This window comes from Equus asinus, chromosome 8 (genome assembly GCF_041296235.1).
Source record: "Equus asinus isolate D_3611 breed Donkey chromosome 8, EquAss-T2T_v2, whole genome shotgun sequence".
Taxonomy (NCBI): Eukaryota; Metazoa; Chordata; class Mammalia; order Perissodactyla; family Equidae; genus Equus; species Equus asinus.
The window spans coordinates 30,381,898-30,401,638 of record NC_091797.1 but is presented as its reverse complement, the minus strand read 5'-3'; the positions used below and the strand labels follow the sequence as shown (position 1 = coordinate 30,401,638).

Below are 19,741 nucleotides of genomic sequence, written 5' to 3'. Positions count from 1 at the left end.
AGGGGCCCGTTTTTATATTTTTGTTATTAATACTTAGGGATATATCCATATAGGGTGTTATTTCCCATTTCTGCAACCCCGTGTATTATCGGTAGTCTTCTGTGTAAATCTTTCTGCACTTCTTTTATTCTGCACTGTTTTTGAGATTTATCCATGTGGACACGTGTGGCTGTAGTTCATCTGTTTAATTGCTGTGTGATATTCCACTGGGTGAATAAACTGCCATCCATTGTCGCCTCTCCTGGTGAGGGACACGTAGCTCATTTCCAGTTTTTGGTACTTGCCAGCGATGCCACGATGAGCATTCGTGTACACGTCTCCTTGGGTGCGTGTGTACAGGCTTCTTGGGTGCGTTCCGAGGAGGGGGAGCCCTGGTGGGAGGATGCTAGCTGTTCTGTGCCTGCCTGGAGGGCTGTGTGTGCTCACCCCCGACAGACTGTGGCTGCGCGCCCCCTCGCTCCACCGCTGTCCTTGCTGCCCTTGGTTGTGTCCCACTTAAATGTCTTCCAGCCCGCTGGGTGTGAAATGGCATCTCACTGTGGTTTTAATTTGCATTCTTCTGGCTCCTAGTGGAGGGGGCGTTTTTCCTATGTTATCGGCCACTTAAAATTTTGTTCTTACTCCTTTTTTTTTTCTTTTTATAAAAGTAATACAAGTACATGCTCCAGGATCAAGATGACAGCAATGGTGCGCCCACCTCATCCTCACTCACCTCCTGTCCCCATCTCCGGGGGCAAGCATATAGAAAATCTGACTAGGAAATTTATTCATACGGTTAAAACATCAAAACATTGTAGAAATAGATACTGAGAGTCTGCTCCCACGGGCCGCCCTATCTGTTATCCACTCAGGTAATCACTTTCTTTAGTTTCTTATGCATCCTCCAAATTCCTTTATGCAAATACAAACATATATTCAGATTTCCCTCTCCTTACACAAAGATAGCATTCTATATACACCGTTCTGTTCTTTGCTGTTTTTACTTTATAAATCTTACGATGGCTAGATCCTCTTACTGATCCTTTCACATTAGTATAGAGAACTCTTGGACTCTTTTTGTCTTTTTTTTCATTTAAAAACTCATTTTTGTTCCATATCTTGAACTATGTGAAAATAGTGTTCCTACAAATTACAGTTTTAAGCATTTAAAATATGTTTATTTTTAGGGGCCGGCCTGGTGGCACAGCGGTTAAGCATGCACATTCTGCTTTGACGGCCCAGGGTTCGCCGGTTCAAATCCCGGGTGCGGACATGGCACCGCTTGGCAAGCCATGCTGTGGCAGGCGTCCCACATATAAAGTAGAGGAAGATGGGCACAGATGTGAGCTCAGGGCCAGTCTTCCTCAGCAAAAAGAGGAGGATTGGTGGCAGATGTTAGCTCAGGGCTAATCTTCCTCAAAAAAAAGTTTATTTTTAAATTGTGGTAAATATCCATAACATAGAGTTTACGTCTTAACCATTTTTGTGTGTGTATTTGAGGAAGATTGTTGCTGAGCTAACATCTGTGCCAGTCTTCCTCTATTTTGTACGTGGGATGCTGCCACAACATGGCTTCATGAGCCGTGCTGGGTCCCTGCCCAGGATCCAAACCTGCAAACCCTGGGCCACCAAAGCAGAGCGCGTGAACTTGACCGCTATGCCACCGGGCTGGTCCCTCAGCTTAACCATTTTCAAGTGTACGGTTCAGTAGCATTAAACACATTCTCTTTGTGCAGCCATCGCCACCATCCACCCACAGAACGTTTTTCTTCTTGTAAAACCGAAACTCTCCACCCGTTACACAGTGACTCCTCATCCCGCCTCCCCGACCCCTGGCAGCCTCCACTCTACTTTCCACTTGTATGAATTTGACTGTTCTCAGCCCTTCATAGGAGTGGAATCATACCGTATTTATTCTTGTATGACTAGCTTAGTTCGCTTCACGTAATGTCCTCAAGGTTGGCCTGCCTAGTAGCGTGTGTCAGAATTGCTGACCCCTCCCTCTCCTACAGCCTCAGAGCATTCCACTGTGTGGCTCTGTTGTAATTATTTATCCTGTCCCCTCGGATGGACACTCGGGCTCTTTCTAGTCTTTATCATTCCTGACATGCTGCAGCGAAGACCCTGTCCCGCTTCATTTTGTACGAATGCGCGTCTGCTTAGAATGAGTGACCAGTGGTGAGATCATGGAGTCCAAGGGCAGAGCATCTGTGATTCTGATCAGGACTGCCAGATGCTCCCCACTGGGGTGGCACCACTTTGCATATCCTCTGGCAGTGTAATAAGAGAAGGCAATCCTAATGCACTCCTTTGATTGTTTCTTCTGCCAGCGACCCCCATGTCTCCATAGGTTTTGCTTATTCCATGAGAATTTAGCTCCCTCGGCCCACTCCTCCGCTTTCTCTCCTCCCACCCTCCTGACAGCATCCTGTCGCTCTTGCAGATGCTCCATTATCCCCTTTAGAAACCCAAGAATCCTAGCTACCCCTTTATTTCTCCTTCCGTCAGCTCCTCGGGCGCCTGCCCCCATCTCCCTTCCACCGCTGCCACGTGCACTCTTAGTTTTACGTCATTGGGACTGAATAAGCCTTACATCCTCTTCTGGAACCACAATGGGGTCTTTGGTGTTTTGTTGGTCTAAATGTTGAAAGAAAGTAAAAACAGATGTTCGCATTATTTATACAGCACTTATGCATTGTTGCAAGGGTATAACTTTATCCGTTGTGTTCTGTTCTCATCTCCAGTCCTCCACACTGGTGCTTTTCAACCTTGGTTGAGCAACAGAACCATTTAGGGTCTCAGGGTGTATATGTGGGGTGGGGTGGGGGGTCGGGGCCTTTACAAATGCATATTCCCGGGCATCACCCTAGACCTGCCAATATCTATGGGGGACCTGGGAGATTGTTTTATTTATTTTTTTTTAAGGAAGATTAGCCCTGAGCTAACATCTGCTGCCAATCCTCCTCTTTTTGCTGAGGAAGACTGGCCCTGAGCTAACATCCATGCCCATCTTCCTCTACTTTATATGTGGGATGCCAGCCACAGCATGGCTTGATAAGCAGTGGGTAGGTCCATGCCTGGGATCCGAACTGGTGAACCCCTGGGCTGCCGAAGCGGAGAGTGCGAACTTAACCGCTGTGCCATGAGGCCGGCCCCTGGGAGTTTGTATTTTTTAAAGCTCCCACCACCCACGGTGATTCTGTGCAGTGGCAGTAGCCTTTGGGGTGTTACACACCTTAGTCAGTTTCAGGGAATGTCACTTGCCTTTATTTAATAAATGAGTGTCTTCTTTCTGCAGCCTCACAAGCCCCATGCCCCCCTCACCGACAGGCCCAGACCCCCAGAACACACAGGCCTAACTGTCGGAAACCCCCCTGGACTCACAGTTTTCTCTTAGCCTTTGCTGCTGCTGCTGTCACGTGGGCCCAGTCTCCCTTCCTCCTTTCTGCCCTCTGCCCTGCTTGTTTGATGAGAAGGAAGGCTGTGACCCCTTCTGGGGTTCTGCAGGGCTGCCTTTGGGCAAAGAGCACAGTAACAGCATGGAGATGTGCACAGAGGTGGCCCACAAACATTTAAGAGAGCTCAAATCATTTATTCATTCAACAAGCATTTTCTGACATGTATTGTGGGCAAGGCTCTAAGGGAGGATCTATGTGAGAGAAAAAGGTGAATTTTGACACGTTCCAGGTAGTAAGTTTCCAAGAAAGATATAGAGGAGTCGAGAGCAGGGAGGGATCGCTTCCGGCTTCATCCCTCTCCGGGGACGCCCCAGGGCGGCACGATTCATTCAGACACAGGTTCTGACCCATTAGTGGTTGTAAAGTCCCTGTAATGGGGCTCAGCCATCCATTAAAAAGTTGAGTAGAGGGGCTGGCCCGGTGGCGCAGCAGTTAAGTTCATACGTTCCACTTCGATGTCCTGGGGTTCAGTAGTTCGGATCCCGGGTGTGGACTTCCGCACTGCTTGGCAGGCCATGCTGTGGTAGGCGTCCCACATATAAAGTAGAGGAAGATAGGTACGGATGTTAGCTCAGGGCCAGTCTTCCTCAGCAAAAAAGAGGAGGATTGGTGGCAGATGTTAGCTCAGGGCTAATCTTCCTCCCCCCCAGCCCCCCGCCCCCCAAAAAAGTTGAGTAGAATAGAATTAGAATGCCTCAACCACAGTCAGGTTTGTTACTGTTTTACAAATTCTTTCTTCAGCTCTGTCTGTTCTCTTAAGTATGTTCAGTGAGTTTTAAATTTGGTTATTGAAGCTTTTTGATTTCTAGAAATCCCGCTTGGCTCTTTTTCAGTCTGCGGTGTCAGTTTTTCTGATTTGCTGTTCTCTGCAGGGGTCCTCGAGCTTTCCTCTTGTGGATGTAAGCAGAGTGGGCGCAGCCGCGTTACAGATGATGTCTGTGTCTGCGGTCTCTTCTCTTCTGCTTCTAGCTTCTGTTTTGTGGTTCGTTCTGTCTCGTGGCGTCGAGCTCCCAACAGTTCCTGGTTGTCTTTGACTATATACTGGTTCTTGCATTTGAAAAGTTTGGTGTGCGTGGTCGTGGACTAGGAGGAAGGCACCTTCTTGCCGGGAGGGTGTGCGTATCCTGTCACCAGACTCCTGGGGCCGCCGCCTGGCCACAACCACCTGAAGCTCAAGTTTGGGGTTTCTTGCACCATGCAGGGGATTCCAGGGGGCTCTAGTTCCTGGGAGGAGCTGTTTTACTCCGGGTCAGCCCTCACCTGGGGGTGGTGCTCTTTGGGGTCTCAGCTCATTGAGGGCCGTTCTCCTACACCCTTCCTGGGCCTGGGCTCGGATTTCCGCCCCCGTCACCTGGTAAAGCTGTCCGAATAAAAGTTCATGTTTTCTGGAATCAGCAGATACCCTCAGGGCGAAAGTCGCTGGGGTGTTTCTGTATCTCCCAGGTTTTCCTTTTGTTCTTCTGTTCTCGCGGGGTGATTCCTCATTCTCTCGTCCATTCTTTAAGTCTTAAAATAAGACGCATTTGAAAAATCCGGTTGTTTTCTAGTTGGGTTGGCCCAGAACGGATTACAACCGTGGTTCTCAGCCCTGTCAGAGGCACAGCCTGCCCACCCTCCCAGGAACAGGAAGTCCCCGTATTGTTTTCTGGAATGGTGATCCAAAAATGTATTTCCTAGGGCTTGAGAACCTCGGCTCTAGGCGACCTGCGGTAGCATCTCTCTTTCCTCCTGTCCTCGTCTCTGGTTCGGGGTGGAGGGGAGGGGTGGGCTGTGGAGAGACCAAGGGGTTCACGATCCATCGCCAAGGCCTTTGGGCTCCCGGTCACGCTGCCCTCCCCTGGCTCCAGTCTCACTCAGACTCAGCCCCGACTGCCCCCTCAGCCCCCTCCCGTCTCGGCTCACCAGACCAGCTGGTGGCTCCCTGCCTCCTCCTCCTCTCTCTTCCCTTCCCTCCGCTCGCAATACCTCATCCCTTTCCTCCCTTCAAGGCTAAATTCAAGCCCCGTGTCCTCACACACGAGGGAGTCATTTCTAGATTCATGCGTTCGTCTAGCAGACATTGACTGATCCCCGGGCTGGGGGCTGGGGACACAGTGACGAGCTCTACTCGGCCCTGCCTCCCTGCCCCTCAGAGTCTGGTGAGGGCGGCGAAAAAGGAGCAGATCCACTCTCAGACTCAGAGCCCCCTTTAATATTAGGAAGTGGAATTCAAAAAGGCTATAGTCTTCATGTAACAGGAAAGGGCCCAGGGTCTGAGGAGCCCGGAGACGGGGGAGGGAGCGAGGCCAGTATAAATGCCCTAAGCGTGACAAAACAGAGAACTAAAAGGAAAGCGTTTATAGTAAAGGAATATATATGGTGGAAGTAAGTGTGGGGCGAATAAAGGAGGCAGTCAGGTTAGCTGCTGAGTCATGAATGCCGCAGCCACAAGTGCAGGCATTCGGCGTGGCTGTGAGCGATGCATTTTCTAAAAGAGCAAAAATCTCGTGGTAGAGTTTGAACAACACAAATTCCCTGAGTTTATGTCAGAGTTGCATTCCTGGGAAATTCAGTGTTTGCTAAAACCATGCAAAAAATGCTTTGTGTGTCTGTGCCCCCCCGGGTCAAGAGCACCGCCTGCAGTGTCCACCTGTGAGCACACGGGGGATGCTCGCGGCAGGCGTCACATGGGCAGTGTTTATGGTGCTGGCGTCCGGCCTCCCTGTCCTGCCCACTAAATGTCAGCTGTGACCTCAAGCCTCGGGACAACCAAAATTTCACCCCTACTTCCAAAACACCCCCTGGTGTGGCCCCACTTCCCCTGCTCCTGCTGGGAACCAGAGGCCTCTAACAAGGCAGTGAGATCGATGTGGTGACCAGGGGACCTGGGGGAGTCCTGAGAGCTCCAGCCCGGCCTGAAGAAGCAGGAGGACTTCCTGGAGGGGGTGACACCGCAGCTTCTTCTTGAGCGCTGAGCAGAACCCCTTGAAGACATACTCTCTCCAACACACTGAGTGCTTGTTTCCAGAAGTGATGCCCACTCGTGCTGGTGGTGCCAAGGTGGGCTAGGCAGGGCAGCCCTGGGCCGCTCCATCTGCTTATGGAATTGTGACTTTCTTCCCTCCCCTCAAGGAAGTTCTCTCTTCTCTGAACTGTGACTCACTCAGTTTCTCCTGATGGCACCAGGCGCCTCTGCCAGCTTTGCTTTTACTTCCCAGGGGCTGGATGACCAGCTTTGACCAGGGCAGGGACACAGCCTTCCTTTTAGATGGTGGAGGAGAGGACGTGTGAAAGGGGGCTCCCGGGCTCTGTGACCTGCTCCCCCAGCGGCCCCCCTCCCGGTGCCCCAGCACAGCCATCTTTCTCCTGCATTCCGTGCTGCTGGAGCACCGTGCAGTCACGGAGGCACAGCCCTGCTGCATTAGAGGGTCTTAGGCGCCATGAGCCCAACCCCTTGCCCAGGGTGGGATTCCCTCCTGTGACGGGGAACTCACTGCCTCACAGCACAGCCCATGCTCTTGTCAGACAGGCCCAGCATTTCCCCGTGACCCGGAATCCTCAGTCCCCTCCTACCACACTTTAGGATTTTTCAACTCGTGCCCCCTTTCGATAAGGAGAAAAATCTGATGCCCTTTCAGGAGTTTGGGCTTATGAAAATCGTAGGTATTTTGTCTGATTTCCAAAATAAAAATTGTAAGAGTGAACCTGTTTCTGGAATTTTGGTTGGCTCTGTCTTAGGTCAAGTCCCCTAGAAGCAGAGCCGACAGGGGGAGAATTACTGAGGCGAGCTCTCCGGAGAAGAGGGTGAGGGAGCCTCGCTCACAGAGGGCCAGGGAAGAGCTGAGCAAGGATGTGGTTTCGGGGGAGAGAAGCGTCACCCTGACCCCACAGGGAGCCGGGCCATGCCTGGCACCGCAGACAGTCTCTCCGAGGCTGGGCTGTTACGGGCCTGCGTCAGCTGCTGGATGCGGCTGCCCCTCGGGAGGGGGCGAGGGGGTTGTAACTTCCCAGGCATCTGTGGGCAAGATGGCAGTCGGCCAGCGAAGGATGCAGGTGTGAGCTGTCAGCCGCTAATGTCCGCAGAGGCTGGGCACAGACAGGGCGTAGGGGTGGGGCCAGGAGCCTCTGATAGCTCTCCTGTGGGGGCACGTGTCTGCCTCCCAGGTGCCATCCTGCTCTTAAACCTGCCTCTGGGACTCTCCATCCTACTTAATCCAGGATGCGCCAAGTTCTCCGGGGTTTTTCCAACTGCTGCCTCTCTACCCTCCATGGGGCAGGAGGAGGGGGAGGGATGGGGAGAGTGGAGGTGGGATCTGGGGGCGGGGCTGCTGGCTGGGTTTTCCCACATGAACCCATCTCCCTCTCTTTGCCGCCCTGCTACAGACTGCCTCTTCAAAGTGTGTCCCATGAACCGATACTCGGCCCAGAAGCAGTACTGGAAGGCCAAGCAGACCAAGCAGGACAAGGAGAAGATCGCTGACGTCGTGCTGCTGCAGAAGCTGCAGGTGTGTGCGCACGTGTGCATCTGTGTGTGCGTCAGGAACCTGGGCGCGCACGCAGGGCTGCTGCTAGTCAGGGCCAACAGGGGCCCTGTGGCTGAGCCCAGCGGTTTTTAAGACCCTAGTACGCTAGAGATTGGTGTGTGTTGCTGTGAATGAGGTGAGGTGGGGGAGAATAGTACCCTCCCAGTGACCCACTCGTCTACATGACCTTTTGTGCCAGTTAGAAGAAGGTGCCCCTTCCTGCAGGCTGGCATAGCCCTGTACCAGGGCACATGCTCAGTGAGTGGAATGTGGACTGGATTTCAGCTCCCACACAGCCCTTCAGCTGAACACCATGGTGCAGTGAACAACTTGTACAACTGTACATGGAGTTACCAGTGGCTCCCGGAGACAGTGGCTCCAGGGAACCCGATTTGAGAATTAGTCTTAACCTCTCCCCTCATTTTACAGAGCTGGAGCCTGGGGCCCTCAGAGGGCACTGGGCTGTCCCTGGTCATCCTGTGAGTTTGCAGTAGGGCCTAGATGGCCCCCGGATCTCTGACTCACTTTGGGTTCCTTGGACACGTGGTGCTAGGGCCCAGTGGGTGCTCACAGGCCTCAGGGGCCATGGTTCACATCCTGGGCAGTCCTCTCTGGAAAGAGCTCAGGGCCCCAAGCCCAGTCACCATGGAAAAGAGAGTGGGAAGATTCGGCTGTGGTCAGCGGCTTTGCAGCCTGCTTCTGAGACCCTCCCTCGGGCCCGGTGCCCCGCGCCCCGTCATGCAGGCCTTGCTGCCTTGTGTCCCCTTCCCCTGGCTCCCGGCCCTGAGGAGGATGTAAAATTGGGGAAGGGTGGGCCACCCCGTGGCTGTGAACAGGGCTGGAAAGAGGGGCTTGGGTGGGCTGCCAGAGCTCTGTTATAAATAATCCCATCTTTCTTCCTGGGCTGGGGGCCGTCACAGGCTTCCTTCCTGTTGCCGGCGAAAGGCCGAGGCTGAACTGGGCATTGGGCCTGGGGGTAGGGCGTTCACATGTGCACAGACACATCCTCAGAACCACACGAGGTCACACAGCCAGACACGATAGGTCCGTGGAAATCCACATGGTATGTGGCAACACTCCCCAGCGGCCACCCTCACCCGGGCCTCAGTCCTGGGTCCTGAGACTGAGGAGAAGGAAGGGGCAGAGGGGCCAGTGGTCCCAGGGAGTGCCAGTCTGATGGAGGAGACAGAGCCCCTGCCTGCAGGGACCCCTAATCTGATGGAGGAGATGGAGCCTGTCCTCAGGCAGCTTCCAGTCTAATGGGACAGAAGTACCTTAAAAGGTGCCCTTAATAGGATGCAAATCAAATTTCTGAGGCCACCAGAATTCGATCCATCAGAGTTGGACCTGGCCCGTCAGGGAGGGCTCCCAGGAGGCAGTGGGCTGGGAGCACACACAGTTTTGGGAGGGAGGGTCACAGAGGAGTGGGGGTAGAGGAGGAGGAGGAAATGGCAGCAAGCACACCTGCCAGCGTTTGCGCTGGGGCAGGGCTCCCGTGTTGGGGGCATCAGGGGTCTGATGAGGTGGGGGTAGTGAGGCATAGCTTTAGGTGCCTGGGGTGTCAGGGGGCATAGGGGCCCGGGGGCCTGCGGGCATGCCCCCTCCAGAGGGAGGTGAGGGCAGGGGCTAGGGGTTTGGTTCCCTGGGCTGCATGCTGTACAACGTCGGGCTGCCTCTCCACCCTCGGAGCCTCAGTCCCTCATCAATAGTGGGAAGGGACAGGCTAGATGGCCTCTGAGGATCACTGTGGGTGCAGTGCCAGGAGCCGTGTGTGTGTGTGTACCCACACGTGCATGTTCAGGGGTGGGGCTGCCCCCCTCCAGGAGGAGGCCTCTAAGCTGCCCTCACCCCTGTGTGTGTCCGCGTAGCACGCGGCCCAGATGGAGCAGAAGCAGAACGACACGGAGAACAAGAAGGTGCACGGGGACGTGGTCAAGTATGGCAGTGTGATCCAGGTGAGGCCCGCCTCCTCCCCCTGCAGAGGCCAGGCTGGTGTTGGGGGTGAGGGGTGCTCGCTGACATGCCCTCTGGGGTGTGTGTCCCCAGGGGGTGGCTCCAGCACCGTCTCTGTGACTGCACATCTGCTTCTGTGTGTGCCACTTGCTGTGTAGCCTGAGCCCAGGGGTGCCCAGGGGTGTACTGCCAGCACGGTGGTCACCAACACAGATTCTGGAGCCATTTGATCTGGGTTCACATCTTGGCTCTGTGACGTGGACAAGTTATTTGACTTCCCTGTGCCTCTGTTTCCCCGTCTGTAAGATCAGGCCGGTGATAATACTTCCGTCTCGGTTATTGTAAGAGTGCATGAGCTAATACACGTAGGTATTTGGAACAGTGCAGGCTTCTTTTTTTTGTGTCACTGGGGTGCCCAACTGGGTGTGGGTGTTTGTGTATGATTGTGTGTGTGACTGCGTGTGTCTGCGTGTTTGTGTCTGTGTGTCTGACACTGTATGTGCGTCCAGCTGTGACCAGGGGTCCAGTGGGCCCCCCAGTGTCCACCTCCCTGGTGGGCTGGCCTCCTGGGGCCGGGTGACCTGACCTGTGCCCCGCCCGACCCTCAGCTCCTGCACATGAAGAGCAACAAGTACCTGACAGTGAACAAGCGGCTGCCGGCCCTGCTGGAGAAGAACGCCATGCGGGTGACGCTGGATGCCACGGGCAACGAGGGCTCCTGGCTCTTCATCCAGCCCTTCTGGAAGCTGCGGAGCAATGGGGACAATGTGAGGACAGGGCCGGGTTGGAGGGGCCTGGTGGAAGGTGCAGGCCACAGCTCCAGAGGGGCTGCTGTGGGATCTTTGATGTGGGGACTGCATGAGGTCTTGCCCATTTCTTAGAGGGGCAGACTGAGACCAGAGAGAGGGCCTGGAGGCCTGGCCCTCCTCCCCTCACCCTGCTCTGCCTGTCCCCATAGGTGGTTGTGGGGGACAAGGTGATCCTGAATCCCGTCAATGCAGGGCAGCCTCTGCATGCCAGCAATTATGAGCTCAGTGACAATGCCGGCTGCAAGGAGGTGAGTGGGGTGGTGGGGCCAGCCGTGCAGAGGAGGGGCGTCCACAACCCCTGAGAGTAGAGACACCCCCTCCCCACCAGGGTCTCTTCCTTCGTCCCATGTGGCCCTCTGGACGAGCTGGGCCTCACTGCTCCCCCACTTGTCTCCCACCATCTGCCCCCTTTCTCTACCCGACAGGTTGGCAGCCCGAGGGCAGCTGGGCTGGGGTCAGGGGCCCTGGCTGGGGGAAGTCACTCCTCCTTGTGCTCTAACGTGGCTGGGCTTGCCCTCCCCTCACCCCCTCTCCGGGCCTTCAGCACTGCCCCTCTCCCCAGTGGCCGGGGGCTGCTGGCATCATGGGTCTCTGCCCTTCCCCAGGTCAACTCTGTGAACTGCAACACCAGCTGGAAGATCAACCTGTTTATGCAGTTCCGAGACCACCTGGAGGAAGTGTTGAAAGGGGTAAGAACTGGGAGCTCCCCCCACCACCCCACTGCCCTCTGCTTGCTAGCTGCCCTGCCCCGCCCCCACAGGTCCCCCTTCCTGCCTTCTCCCACCTACCACGTACCCAGCTCTGCTTCCCGTCTGACCCTCCCCTCCATGCGCCCCTGTCTCTGGCTCTGCACCCCACTCCAGCCTCCCTCCACAAGCGCAGGGCCCCACCCACAGGCCCCAACTGGGCTGGGGTCTCCATCCCCCCACCTTGAGGTGGGCCCAGACCCTTGAACACCCCATCCCCTCCCAGAGGCCTGCTCCGTGGATCCCGGCCAGGCCCCTACCCTTTGCCCTGTGCCCTTGTAGACAAGGGTGTGAGGTTGCTAGGTCAGGGCCTGTGGCCTGGTCCGGACCTGCTGGCATGGGCACTAGGACATAAAGGATTGGCAGGTGGGGAGGGGACGAGCCTGCCGAGGACAGGACTGCTGGGAAATACCGCAGTAAAGACTTTGGGAGGGACCAGAGCAGAGGGTGGCAGGAGGGCTGGAGAGAGCATTAGAGAAACCCCGAGACGCGGGAGAAGAGAGGAGAGGTCAGAGGTCACTCAAGCGGGGCTGCAGTGGATGGAACCAGCCTGTTGGGGAGCAGGCGGCACGTGGAGGGGCAGACTTGGGGTAGCGAAGAAGGTGGGGGTCCTCAGCTGGGGGGCTCGGCAGGTTCACTTGACCATGATACCTGTTAGAGGGACAGGTGACAGGCCCCTGAGCAGCCACCTCAGGAGCACCCTGTGCGCTGCGCCCTCCCCTGCTCAGACACCTGCAGTGGCTCCATTTACCCTCCTCTCCCAGCCAGGCTGCTCTCTCAGACTTTCCTGCCCCCTAGGGCTGCCTCAGCCCTTCGCCCCCCGCCTCCCTGCCACCTCCCAGGCTGTTTCCCATCCGCTCGTGCTGTGTGCACATGCCTTTCCCTCTCTCCCTTAAGGCTGCACATCATCCACACATGCATCAAGGCCCAGCCCATGTGCCACCTCCCCCCAGAAGCCTCCCCCGATTACACATTACATTCCCAACTCTGTGCAGCACTCAGAAAATGAAGCATCACTGGCCAAACCCCGTGGTGCCGTCCGGAGTGGTTTCGGTGACTCTGTCGTGGCTCTGCGGTTAGACTCCAGGCACCTCAGGAATGAGATTTGAGTGTACAGAGCCCCTTTTTCGCTCTCACCCAGCACTGCCTGGCTACAAAAAGTCAGTAGGTTCTGCCATCGTCACCGGCCCAGCCTGTGTACATTCATTCGTTCCCTCGGTCACTCTCTCATGCCTTAGTGCACAGATGTCGACTGAGTCCTTTGTGTCCTGCAAGTGTAGGGAAGACAGAAGATGTTATTAGTGATGATGCTGGAAGTGCAGCCTACACTGAGGGCCTGCTGGGTGGCAGGCCCACTGCAGGAGGATGGGAGGTGGAGAGATGAGGATGTGGGCACTGGAGCTGCGCCTGGATTCTTGTCCCATTTGTCACTAGGTGCGTGACCCTTGGCAGGACACTTACCTTCTCTGTGCCTGAGTTTCTTCACCTGTCAAATGGGGATAATGGTGTCTGTCCCCAGAGGGTTAGTGCGAGGGTTAAGGAGAAAATTCGTGTAAGGTGCTTGCACTGTGGCTGGCATGTGAGACGTGTCCAGTGTTACTTCATTATACAAATTATGATCCTCACAATTTCTGCCAGGAGGTGCTAGTATTTTACAGGAGAGGAAACTGAGGCTCAGAGATGTTAAGGGACTTGCCCAAGGTCACACAGCTTGTAAGAGCAGAGCCAGGATTGAAAGTTGATCTGTGTCCAAAGCTATGGAGATCAACAGGCCACAGTCCCGGCACTCCAGCTGCTCCAGGCCGGTAGGGAGCCAAAGAAATGGGCATGGTCTCCTGGTACTCAGACAGCAAGGGCCTAGGAGAGGTGCAGCCATGGGCCTGGGGAGACCCCAGGAGGAGCGAGCCCTCCTGTCTGCCTGGAGGGGTGACTTCGATTGGCCTTTAGAGGTCAGGTGGGGTTTCTAGAGGTACATATCAGGGAGGGAGGTGATCAAGGGCAGGTTCAAACAGGAGAAGGCCCGAGAAAGCTCTGGGTAAGAGCACGTCCCATGCCAGCTGTCCGTCTGGATGTTGTGGCCTTGGGTCTGGGCTGAGGGCTGTGGGTGGCGTGCCCCGTCCTGGCCTCCCTCAGGTGGGGCTCAGTGCGCATCTCACCCTCTACTTGGCGGCTCTGGAAGAAGCAAGAGGGGCCCAGCCGGCTGCGCCTGCGTCTCAGGCGGGTGAGGTTGGTCCTTGTCCATCTTGAGCACCCACCCGCTGCCTGCAGGGAGACGTGGTGCGGCTGTTCCACGCAGAGCAGGAGAAGTTCCTGACATGTGACGAGTACAAGGGCAAGCTGCAGGTGTTCCTGCGTACCACGCTGCGCCAGTCTGCCACCTCGGCCACCAGCTCCAACGCCCTCTGGGAGGTGGAGGTTAGAGCCCTGCTTCCGGTGCCCAGGACTCAGCCCTTTTCTCCGGCCCTGGGCTCCACCCCTCCCTCTTCCCCGTCATCCCGCAGGGTGGGAGGCCAACCCGTCTCTCCTCTGAGCCCCTGCACAGCCAAGGGGCCAGGGAGGGTCCAGGCGCTACCCACCCAGAGCTCTCTAGGCCTCCTAGTGCCCTCCCTCCCGGTCTCCCCAGGGTCGGAGCTCCCCCTCCTGGTCAGTCTCTTCTTCCTGCCTCACCCCTGCACCCCCCAGGTGGTGCACCACGACCCCTGCCGTGGAGGAGCTGGCCACTGGAATGGCCTGTACCGCTTCAAGCATCTGGCCACCGGCAACTACCTGGCTGCCGAGGTGAGCGGGAGGCACGGGCATCCTGGGAGCTCAGGCTGTGCGTGCATGTGCGTGTGCACGAGCATGTGGGCCTGGTGCACGTCTGCACACATAGACACGTGTGTGTCTCATGCATTTATTTAACAAATAGTATCAAATAAGTACATGACTGTCAATGAGCCTAATCAATGTTACTGCGCCCCCACCCTGTGCCAGGAGCAGTTCTAGGCACTGGGGGTGCAGCAGTGAGCAAAATGCCCAGCCCTTGTGGGACTTAGATTTGACGTCCATGTTTGTCCATGCTGCACAGGCTTATGTGTATTGGGGTATTTGTGTGTGTGTGTGTGTGTTCATCTGTGGGCCTAGGGAGGGGGCCATGAAGGGTAGGGCTGGGGGCTATCATGGGGTTTTGGGGCTGGGATGGGCACCTTGGGAGGGTGGGGGCTGCCTGACCTGACCCTGGGCCACGTGTGGACCTTGTTTTGTGGTGGGGGTCATGTGGGCACAGCTTGGTGTCCAGTAGCTCCCCCATCTTGTATTTCTGTCCAGGAGAACCCCAGCTACAAGGGTGACGTGTCTGATCCCAAGGCAGCAGGAACGGTGAGGCCCGAAGCAGGGCTCCGGGGCCGGGAGAGGGGTGACTGTGAGCCGCTCTGGGTGTGGGCGGGGCAGGGGGCCCCCGAAACCCTGGGAGGAGGGCTGGAGGGAGATGGCCTCTCAGGTGGGATCCCCGGTGGTTTCAGGGCCTCTGAGGGGAGGGAGGGGCTCCTGCCTGAATTGGGGTCCTCACCCCAGGGTGCCCAGAGCCGCACAGGTCGCCGGAACGCTGGGGAGAAGATCAAGTACCGCCTGGTGGCTGTGCCCCACGGCAACGACATCGCCTCCCTCTTTGAACTGGACCCAACCACGCTGCAGAAAACTGACTCCTTCGTGCCCCGGTGGGTGTGTGCTGCGTGCCTTGGGGCTGGCTGGGGGTGCCCAGGCTGGGCCATCCTGTCCTTGGACTCCCCGCATCCCCAACTCCTCTGTCCTCCTGAGGTCCTTTGGCCTCGGGATCTGCACGACCCGTCCCTCTGGGGCTCCAGCTCTGAGACCTGGAGGGAGCTGACCACCATGGGACGCCCGCCATGGGCCGGGCCCTGGGTTCTGTGCGCGGGGTGCTGCCTTGTGCTGGTTGCTCTGTCAGAGGCCTTCTTGCCAGTGTTCTTTAGCAGCCACTCGTCCCAGCCGGTCTGGGTGCCCCGGCACAGGCTGCACGACAGTTTGTCCAGGGTACACTGGGCAGGGGAGCTGGGCCCTGACTTTTAAAGCCCCCCAGCCCTGAGATTCTAGGACGAAACATCAAGAAACTTCTGAGTGTCACTCAGGCTTTAGCATTTACTAAGGTGTGACCTCGGGCAGCTTACTTTGCCCTGACATCCCCCCACCTGTAACATGGGAGTAGCAAGTCTGCCCATCAACAGGGCTGATGGGAGAATTAATTGAGTCACTGTAGGCCCGTGACCCCTTATCTGAAATTCTTGGGCCTGATGCATTTGGAGATTCATAGTCTTTTTCATTTCGGAAAGGTAATTCTATTTCATAATCACAGACATGAGTATTTCTGCTGTGAAACGGATGCACGTTGACACTAAATGGGATAAATAGTGTAAATAGCCTCATTTGTCCAAATGAATTTTGGTCCCACGTTTATGAGCAAGCCTTGGCTTAGGAAGCGCTCTGGGTCTGGGGAGTGGGGAAGGCCTGTGGGCCCGGGAAGGGTAGCTGTTAGCACACGGCTGGTGCGTTTCTCTGGCTCGGGCTCCTCACCTGGAGTGGACAGTGCCCCTGCCCCGTGGCTGCTGGTGAGGAGTCAGGTGGAAGGTGAAGCTGTTGGGGGTACGGTGGGTGGACAGCAGGGATGCGCTCCGGGACGCCGTCTGCAGCCCTGCCCCCGCCCTACCTGCAGGAACTCGTACGTCCGGCTGCGGCACCTCTGCACCAACACGTGGATCCAGAGCACCAATGTGCCCATTGACGTGGAGGAGGAGCGGCCCATCCGGCTCATGGTGCGGGCCGCCGGGGCGGGGGCCAGGGCTGGGGCCAGGCTTGTTCCTGGGTGGCCTGCTGACCTCTGTCCTTGCAGCTGGGCACCTGCCCCACCAAGGAGGACAAGGAGGCCTTTGCCATCGTGTCGGTGCCCGTGTCCGAGATCCGAGACCTGGACTTTGCCAACGATGCCAGCTCCATGCTGGCCAGCGCCGTGGAGAAACTTAACGAGGGCTTCATCAGCCAGAACGACCGCAGGTGGGCCGGGGGGCAGGGTTACTGAGGTGTCCCGAGAGGCCTTGTCCTCCAGGGGTCTGTAGTTCATGAACAAAGGAGCCACAAAGCAGGAGCCGGGCAGGCTGGCTGGGGCGGGAGAGACAGGTGGGGACTGGCCCCTGCCTCACTGCTCACATACTGCCAGAATGAACGGTGTGACGGAGCCATCATTACCCCTGTGTTACTGATGATGGGACTCAGGCTCAGAGAAGTTAAGAGACTTGTCCAGGGTCACACAGCCAGTAAGTGGCAGAGTCAGGATGGAAACACAGAGCCCTTCACACCAAAAATCGCCCCCCCTCCTTGTGCCCTATTCCTTTCCAGATTGGAGTACCCTGAGATTCTTTGTCTTGGGGGCACTTCGGAATGCAGGGTGGGTGGGGGAAGGGGTGTGTTTTGAGAGCAGATCGGGGTGAAGCTGGGAGAGAAGCTGCAGGTGGATGATGGGCTCTGTGCTTTGGACAGCAGGGCCTGAGAGCCATGTTTGGGGAAGGGCTGGTGTCCCACGGTGGGGCACGTGATGCGGGAGTCCTGGGGGGGTTTCCAGGGTCGGTGCCTCACACTCATCATCCCCGTGTCCCTTTGTGAAGGTTTGTCATCCAGCTGCTGGAGGACCTGGTGTTCTTCGTCAGCGACGTCCCCAATAATGGGCAGAACGTGCTGGACATCACGGTCACCAAGCCCAACCGGGAGCGGCAGAAGCTGATGAGGGAACAGAACATCCTCAAACAGGTGCGTGTGCACGGGTGTGGGGGTGCGGCCGGCGGCATCTGGACCTGCAGCGGCAGGCCTGTGGGAGGGGGAACAGCATGCCTTTTTCACGAGTTCGCCCGCCCGTCTCGGGTTGAGCTGCAGTCTCCCTGCCCTTTCTCATCGCTCCCTTTCAAAAAACCAATATTTATTGAGCACTTACTGTGTGCCAGGCTGTGCTCTCAGTGCCCTCCATGTATTAACTCATCTGATCCCCTCACCCCGTGAGGAAACTGAGGTACACAGAGGTTGGCGCAGCCGGACCGAGAGCACACAGCCAGGAAGCAGCAGGGCTGGGATTTGAACTTAGGATGTGGTGTCCAGAAGTGTGCTCTTTGAAACTTTTTTTTTTCTAAGTTTTTATTATGAAAATGTTCGAATACTTGGAAAGTCTTGAAAGAATAGTGCTGTGAACACTGTGCGTCCCACGCCTGAGTTCAGTTGTTACCATGTGGCCAGTTTGGCTTCATGGACCCACATCTACACACGCATCCTTCCATCCGCGCATCTCACACAGGGTGCGCCTCGCCCTCAAGTGCTCAGTGTGCACCTCCCGAGAATAAGGGCGCTGGCCCATATGACCTCAGCACCTTCATCACACCTCAGAAAATGAGCAATTACACCCAATCCGTATGATGTTTCTCAACATGTCTTTTTGAAGCTTGTTTTTAGGTTTTCTCCTTCCATTCGATTCTCTTTGGCCTGTTCTAGAACAGTTTTTCACCCCCATCCCACCCCCCGCCTTTCTGAGTTTTGTAATTACATTTTTTTGTGATGCGACTGGCCCGGGTCTCGTCTCTTAAGCTCTGGCCACGCCGGCCTGGCCTGCCTTTTCACTTAGCCTCAGCCCCCTGAGCGTTGGTGACCCTCTGCTCTTCCCCCAGAGGCTGAGCCGGGCCCAGGATCTGAGCTGGGATTAGAGTTCATGTCGGGGAGTGAGGGCTGAGGCCGGCCTCGGGATCCCGGCCAGGAGTAGGGCATGAGGGCTGGACCTGGGGCTGATGGGGTGGGCTGGGGTAAAGTCCAGCTTAGAATCAGCCGGGGGTTAATGTCGGGGTGGCTTTGGGACAGGGCCAGTTGGGGCTTAGGGTTCCTGGGATAATTAGGGGTGTGGGAAGGTGTGGGGGACCCCTCCTCATCCTCCCTGTTCCCCCAGATCTTTGGCATTCTCAAGGCCCCATTCCGCGACAAGGGGGGTGAGGGCCCCCTGGTGCGGCTGGAAGAGCTGTCAGACCAGAAGAATGCCCCCTACCAGCACATGTTCCGCCTCTGCTACCGCGTGCTGCGCCATTCCCAGGAGGACTACCGCAAGAACCAGGTAGGTGCGCTGCCGCCTGTTCCCTGTGACTGCCTGCGCCCTCTGCCCGGGCCGCCCACCTGCTCGCTGCCTGCCTCCCTCGCTCGCTTGCTCATGCTTTCATTTACTCAGTGAATATTTACTGTGTGCAGGCATGGTGTTAGGCCCTGGGGCTAGTAGGGAGGCACACAGTAGGCCAGCTTCAGGGCGTACCACCTGGCTCCCTGCTCAGAAGGGCCGCACACTGGGTTTAATGCTCTGCTTTTGCCATCTTGAAATCTTAACTATTGACCAAGGCTCCCACTATTTCATTTTGCACTGGGCCCCACAAATTATGTAGCCGGTCCTGCCACACAGACAAGGTCCCCGCCTCGTGGAGGTTTTGCTCTGGTAGGGAGACAGACCGCGAGCTGAACAACCGTATCATATAAACCCATTCTTCCACCCAGTGCTGGGTCGGGGGCCCCTGCCAGTGTCGGGGCCCCGTCTTGGGGCCTGGGGGCAGTGTCCAGAGCGGAGCTGGGCCCCCGTGACCCCCAGCCCGTGTGCCCCCAGGAGCACATCGCCAAGCAGTTCGGGATGATGCAGTCCCAGATCGGCTACGACATCCTGGCCGAGGACACCATCACCGCCCTGCTGCATAACAACCGCAAGCTCCTGGAGAAGCACATCACTAAGACCGAGGTGGAGACCTTCGTCAGCCTCGTGCGCAAGAACCGAGAGCCCAGGTGGGCCCACCCGCCTCCCCTCCCGCGCCCCTCCCTCCTCCTTCCCACCCCTGCGCAGGGGAGAAAGTCAGCCGGTGTTGGTTGTTAAAATTCGGAAATACTTCTGCCTCTGTTGGTGAACTGCCGCCTCTCTGAGGCCCTGGCCTCCCCAGCCCCTCCCAGGGCCCCCTCCCACATTGGGCCCAATGTAGCAACAGGAGGGTTGACTCCTGGTCCGGCAGGAGGCTCCAGACCCTTCTCTGGTGACAAAGTCAGTGCCTGTATTGAACCAGTTGTTAAGTATTTTGAATATCACTCTTGTCCTTGTGCCTGACCCCCTGCGTCCCTGTCTACCTCCTCCCTGCCCCAGGTGTCCATGGGTTGTCCCTCCCTGGGCAGCTGGGAGTCCGTCACACCTGTCTCCAAGCTTTGGAGAGGGAGTAGGGGCAGTAACTGGTCCAGGGAGCCCGCCGGGGAAG

General features: G+C 56.7%; 1 protein-coding gene across 5 annotated transcripts in view; it reads left to right on the top strand.

Annotated features, from left to right (window-relative positions):
• ITPR3 (inositol 1,4,5-trisphosphate receptor type 3) overlaps positions 1–19,741 on the top strand; it is a 66,358-nt gene that overhangs the window by 18,553 nt on the left and 28,064 nt on the right. For all 5 annotated transcript variants that reach the window (XM_044776416.2, XM_044776415.2, XM_070515086.1 and 2 more), the window contains 14 exons: positions 7,800–7,921; positions 9,808–9,894; positions 10,501–10,659; positions 10,851–10,949; positions 11,307–11,390; positions 13,716–13,862; positions 14,130–14,225; positions 14,754–14,804; positions 15,000–15,142; positions 16,153–16,252; positions 16,330–16,490; positions 17,099–17,240; positions 18,415–18,576; positions 19,111–19,283. In XM_044776416.2, the coding sequence (XP_044632351.1) occupies positions 7,800–7,921; positions 9,808–9,894; positions 10,501–10,659; positions 10,851–10,949; positions 11,307–11,390; positions 13,716–13,862; positions 14,130–14,225; positions 14,754–14,804; positions 15,000–15,142; positions 16,153–16,252; positions 16,330–16,490; positions 17,099–17,240; positions 18,415–18,576; positions 19,111–19,283 (1,726 nt within the window). The remainder of the gene's footprint in view (positions 1–7,799; positions 7,922–9,807; positions 9,895–10,500; positions 10,660–10,850; positions 10,950–11,306; positions 11,391–13,715; positions 13,863–14,129; positions 14,226–14,753; positions 14,805–14,999; positions 15,143–16,152; positions 16,253–16,329; positions 16,491–17,098; positions 17,241–18,414; positions 18,577–19,110; positions 19,284–19,741) is intronic.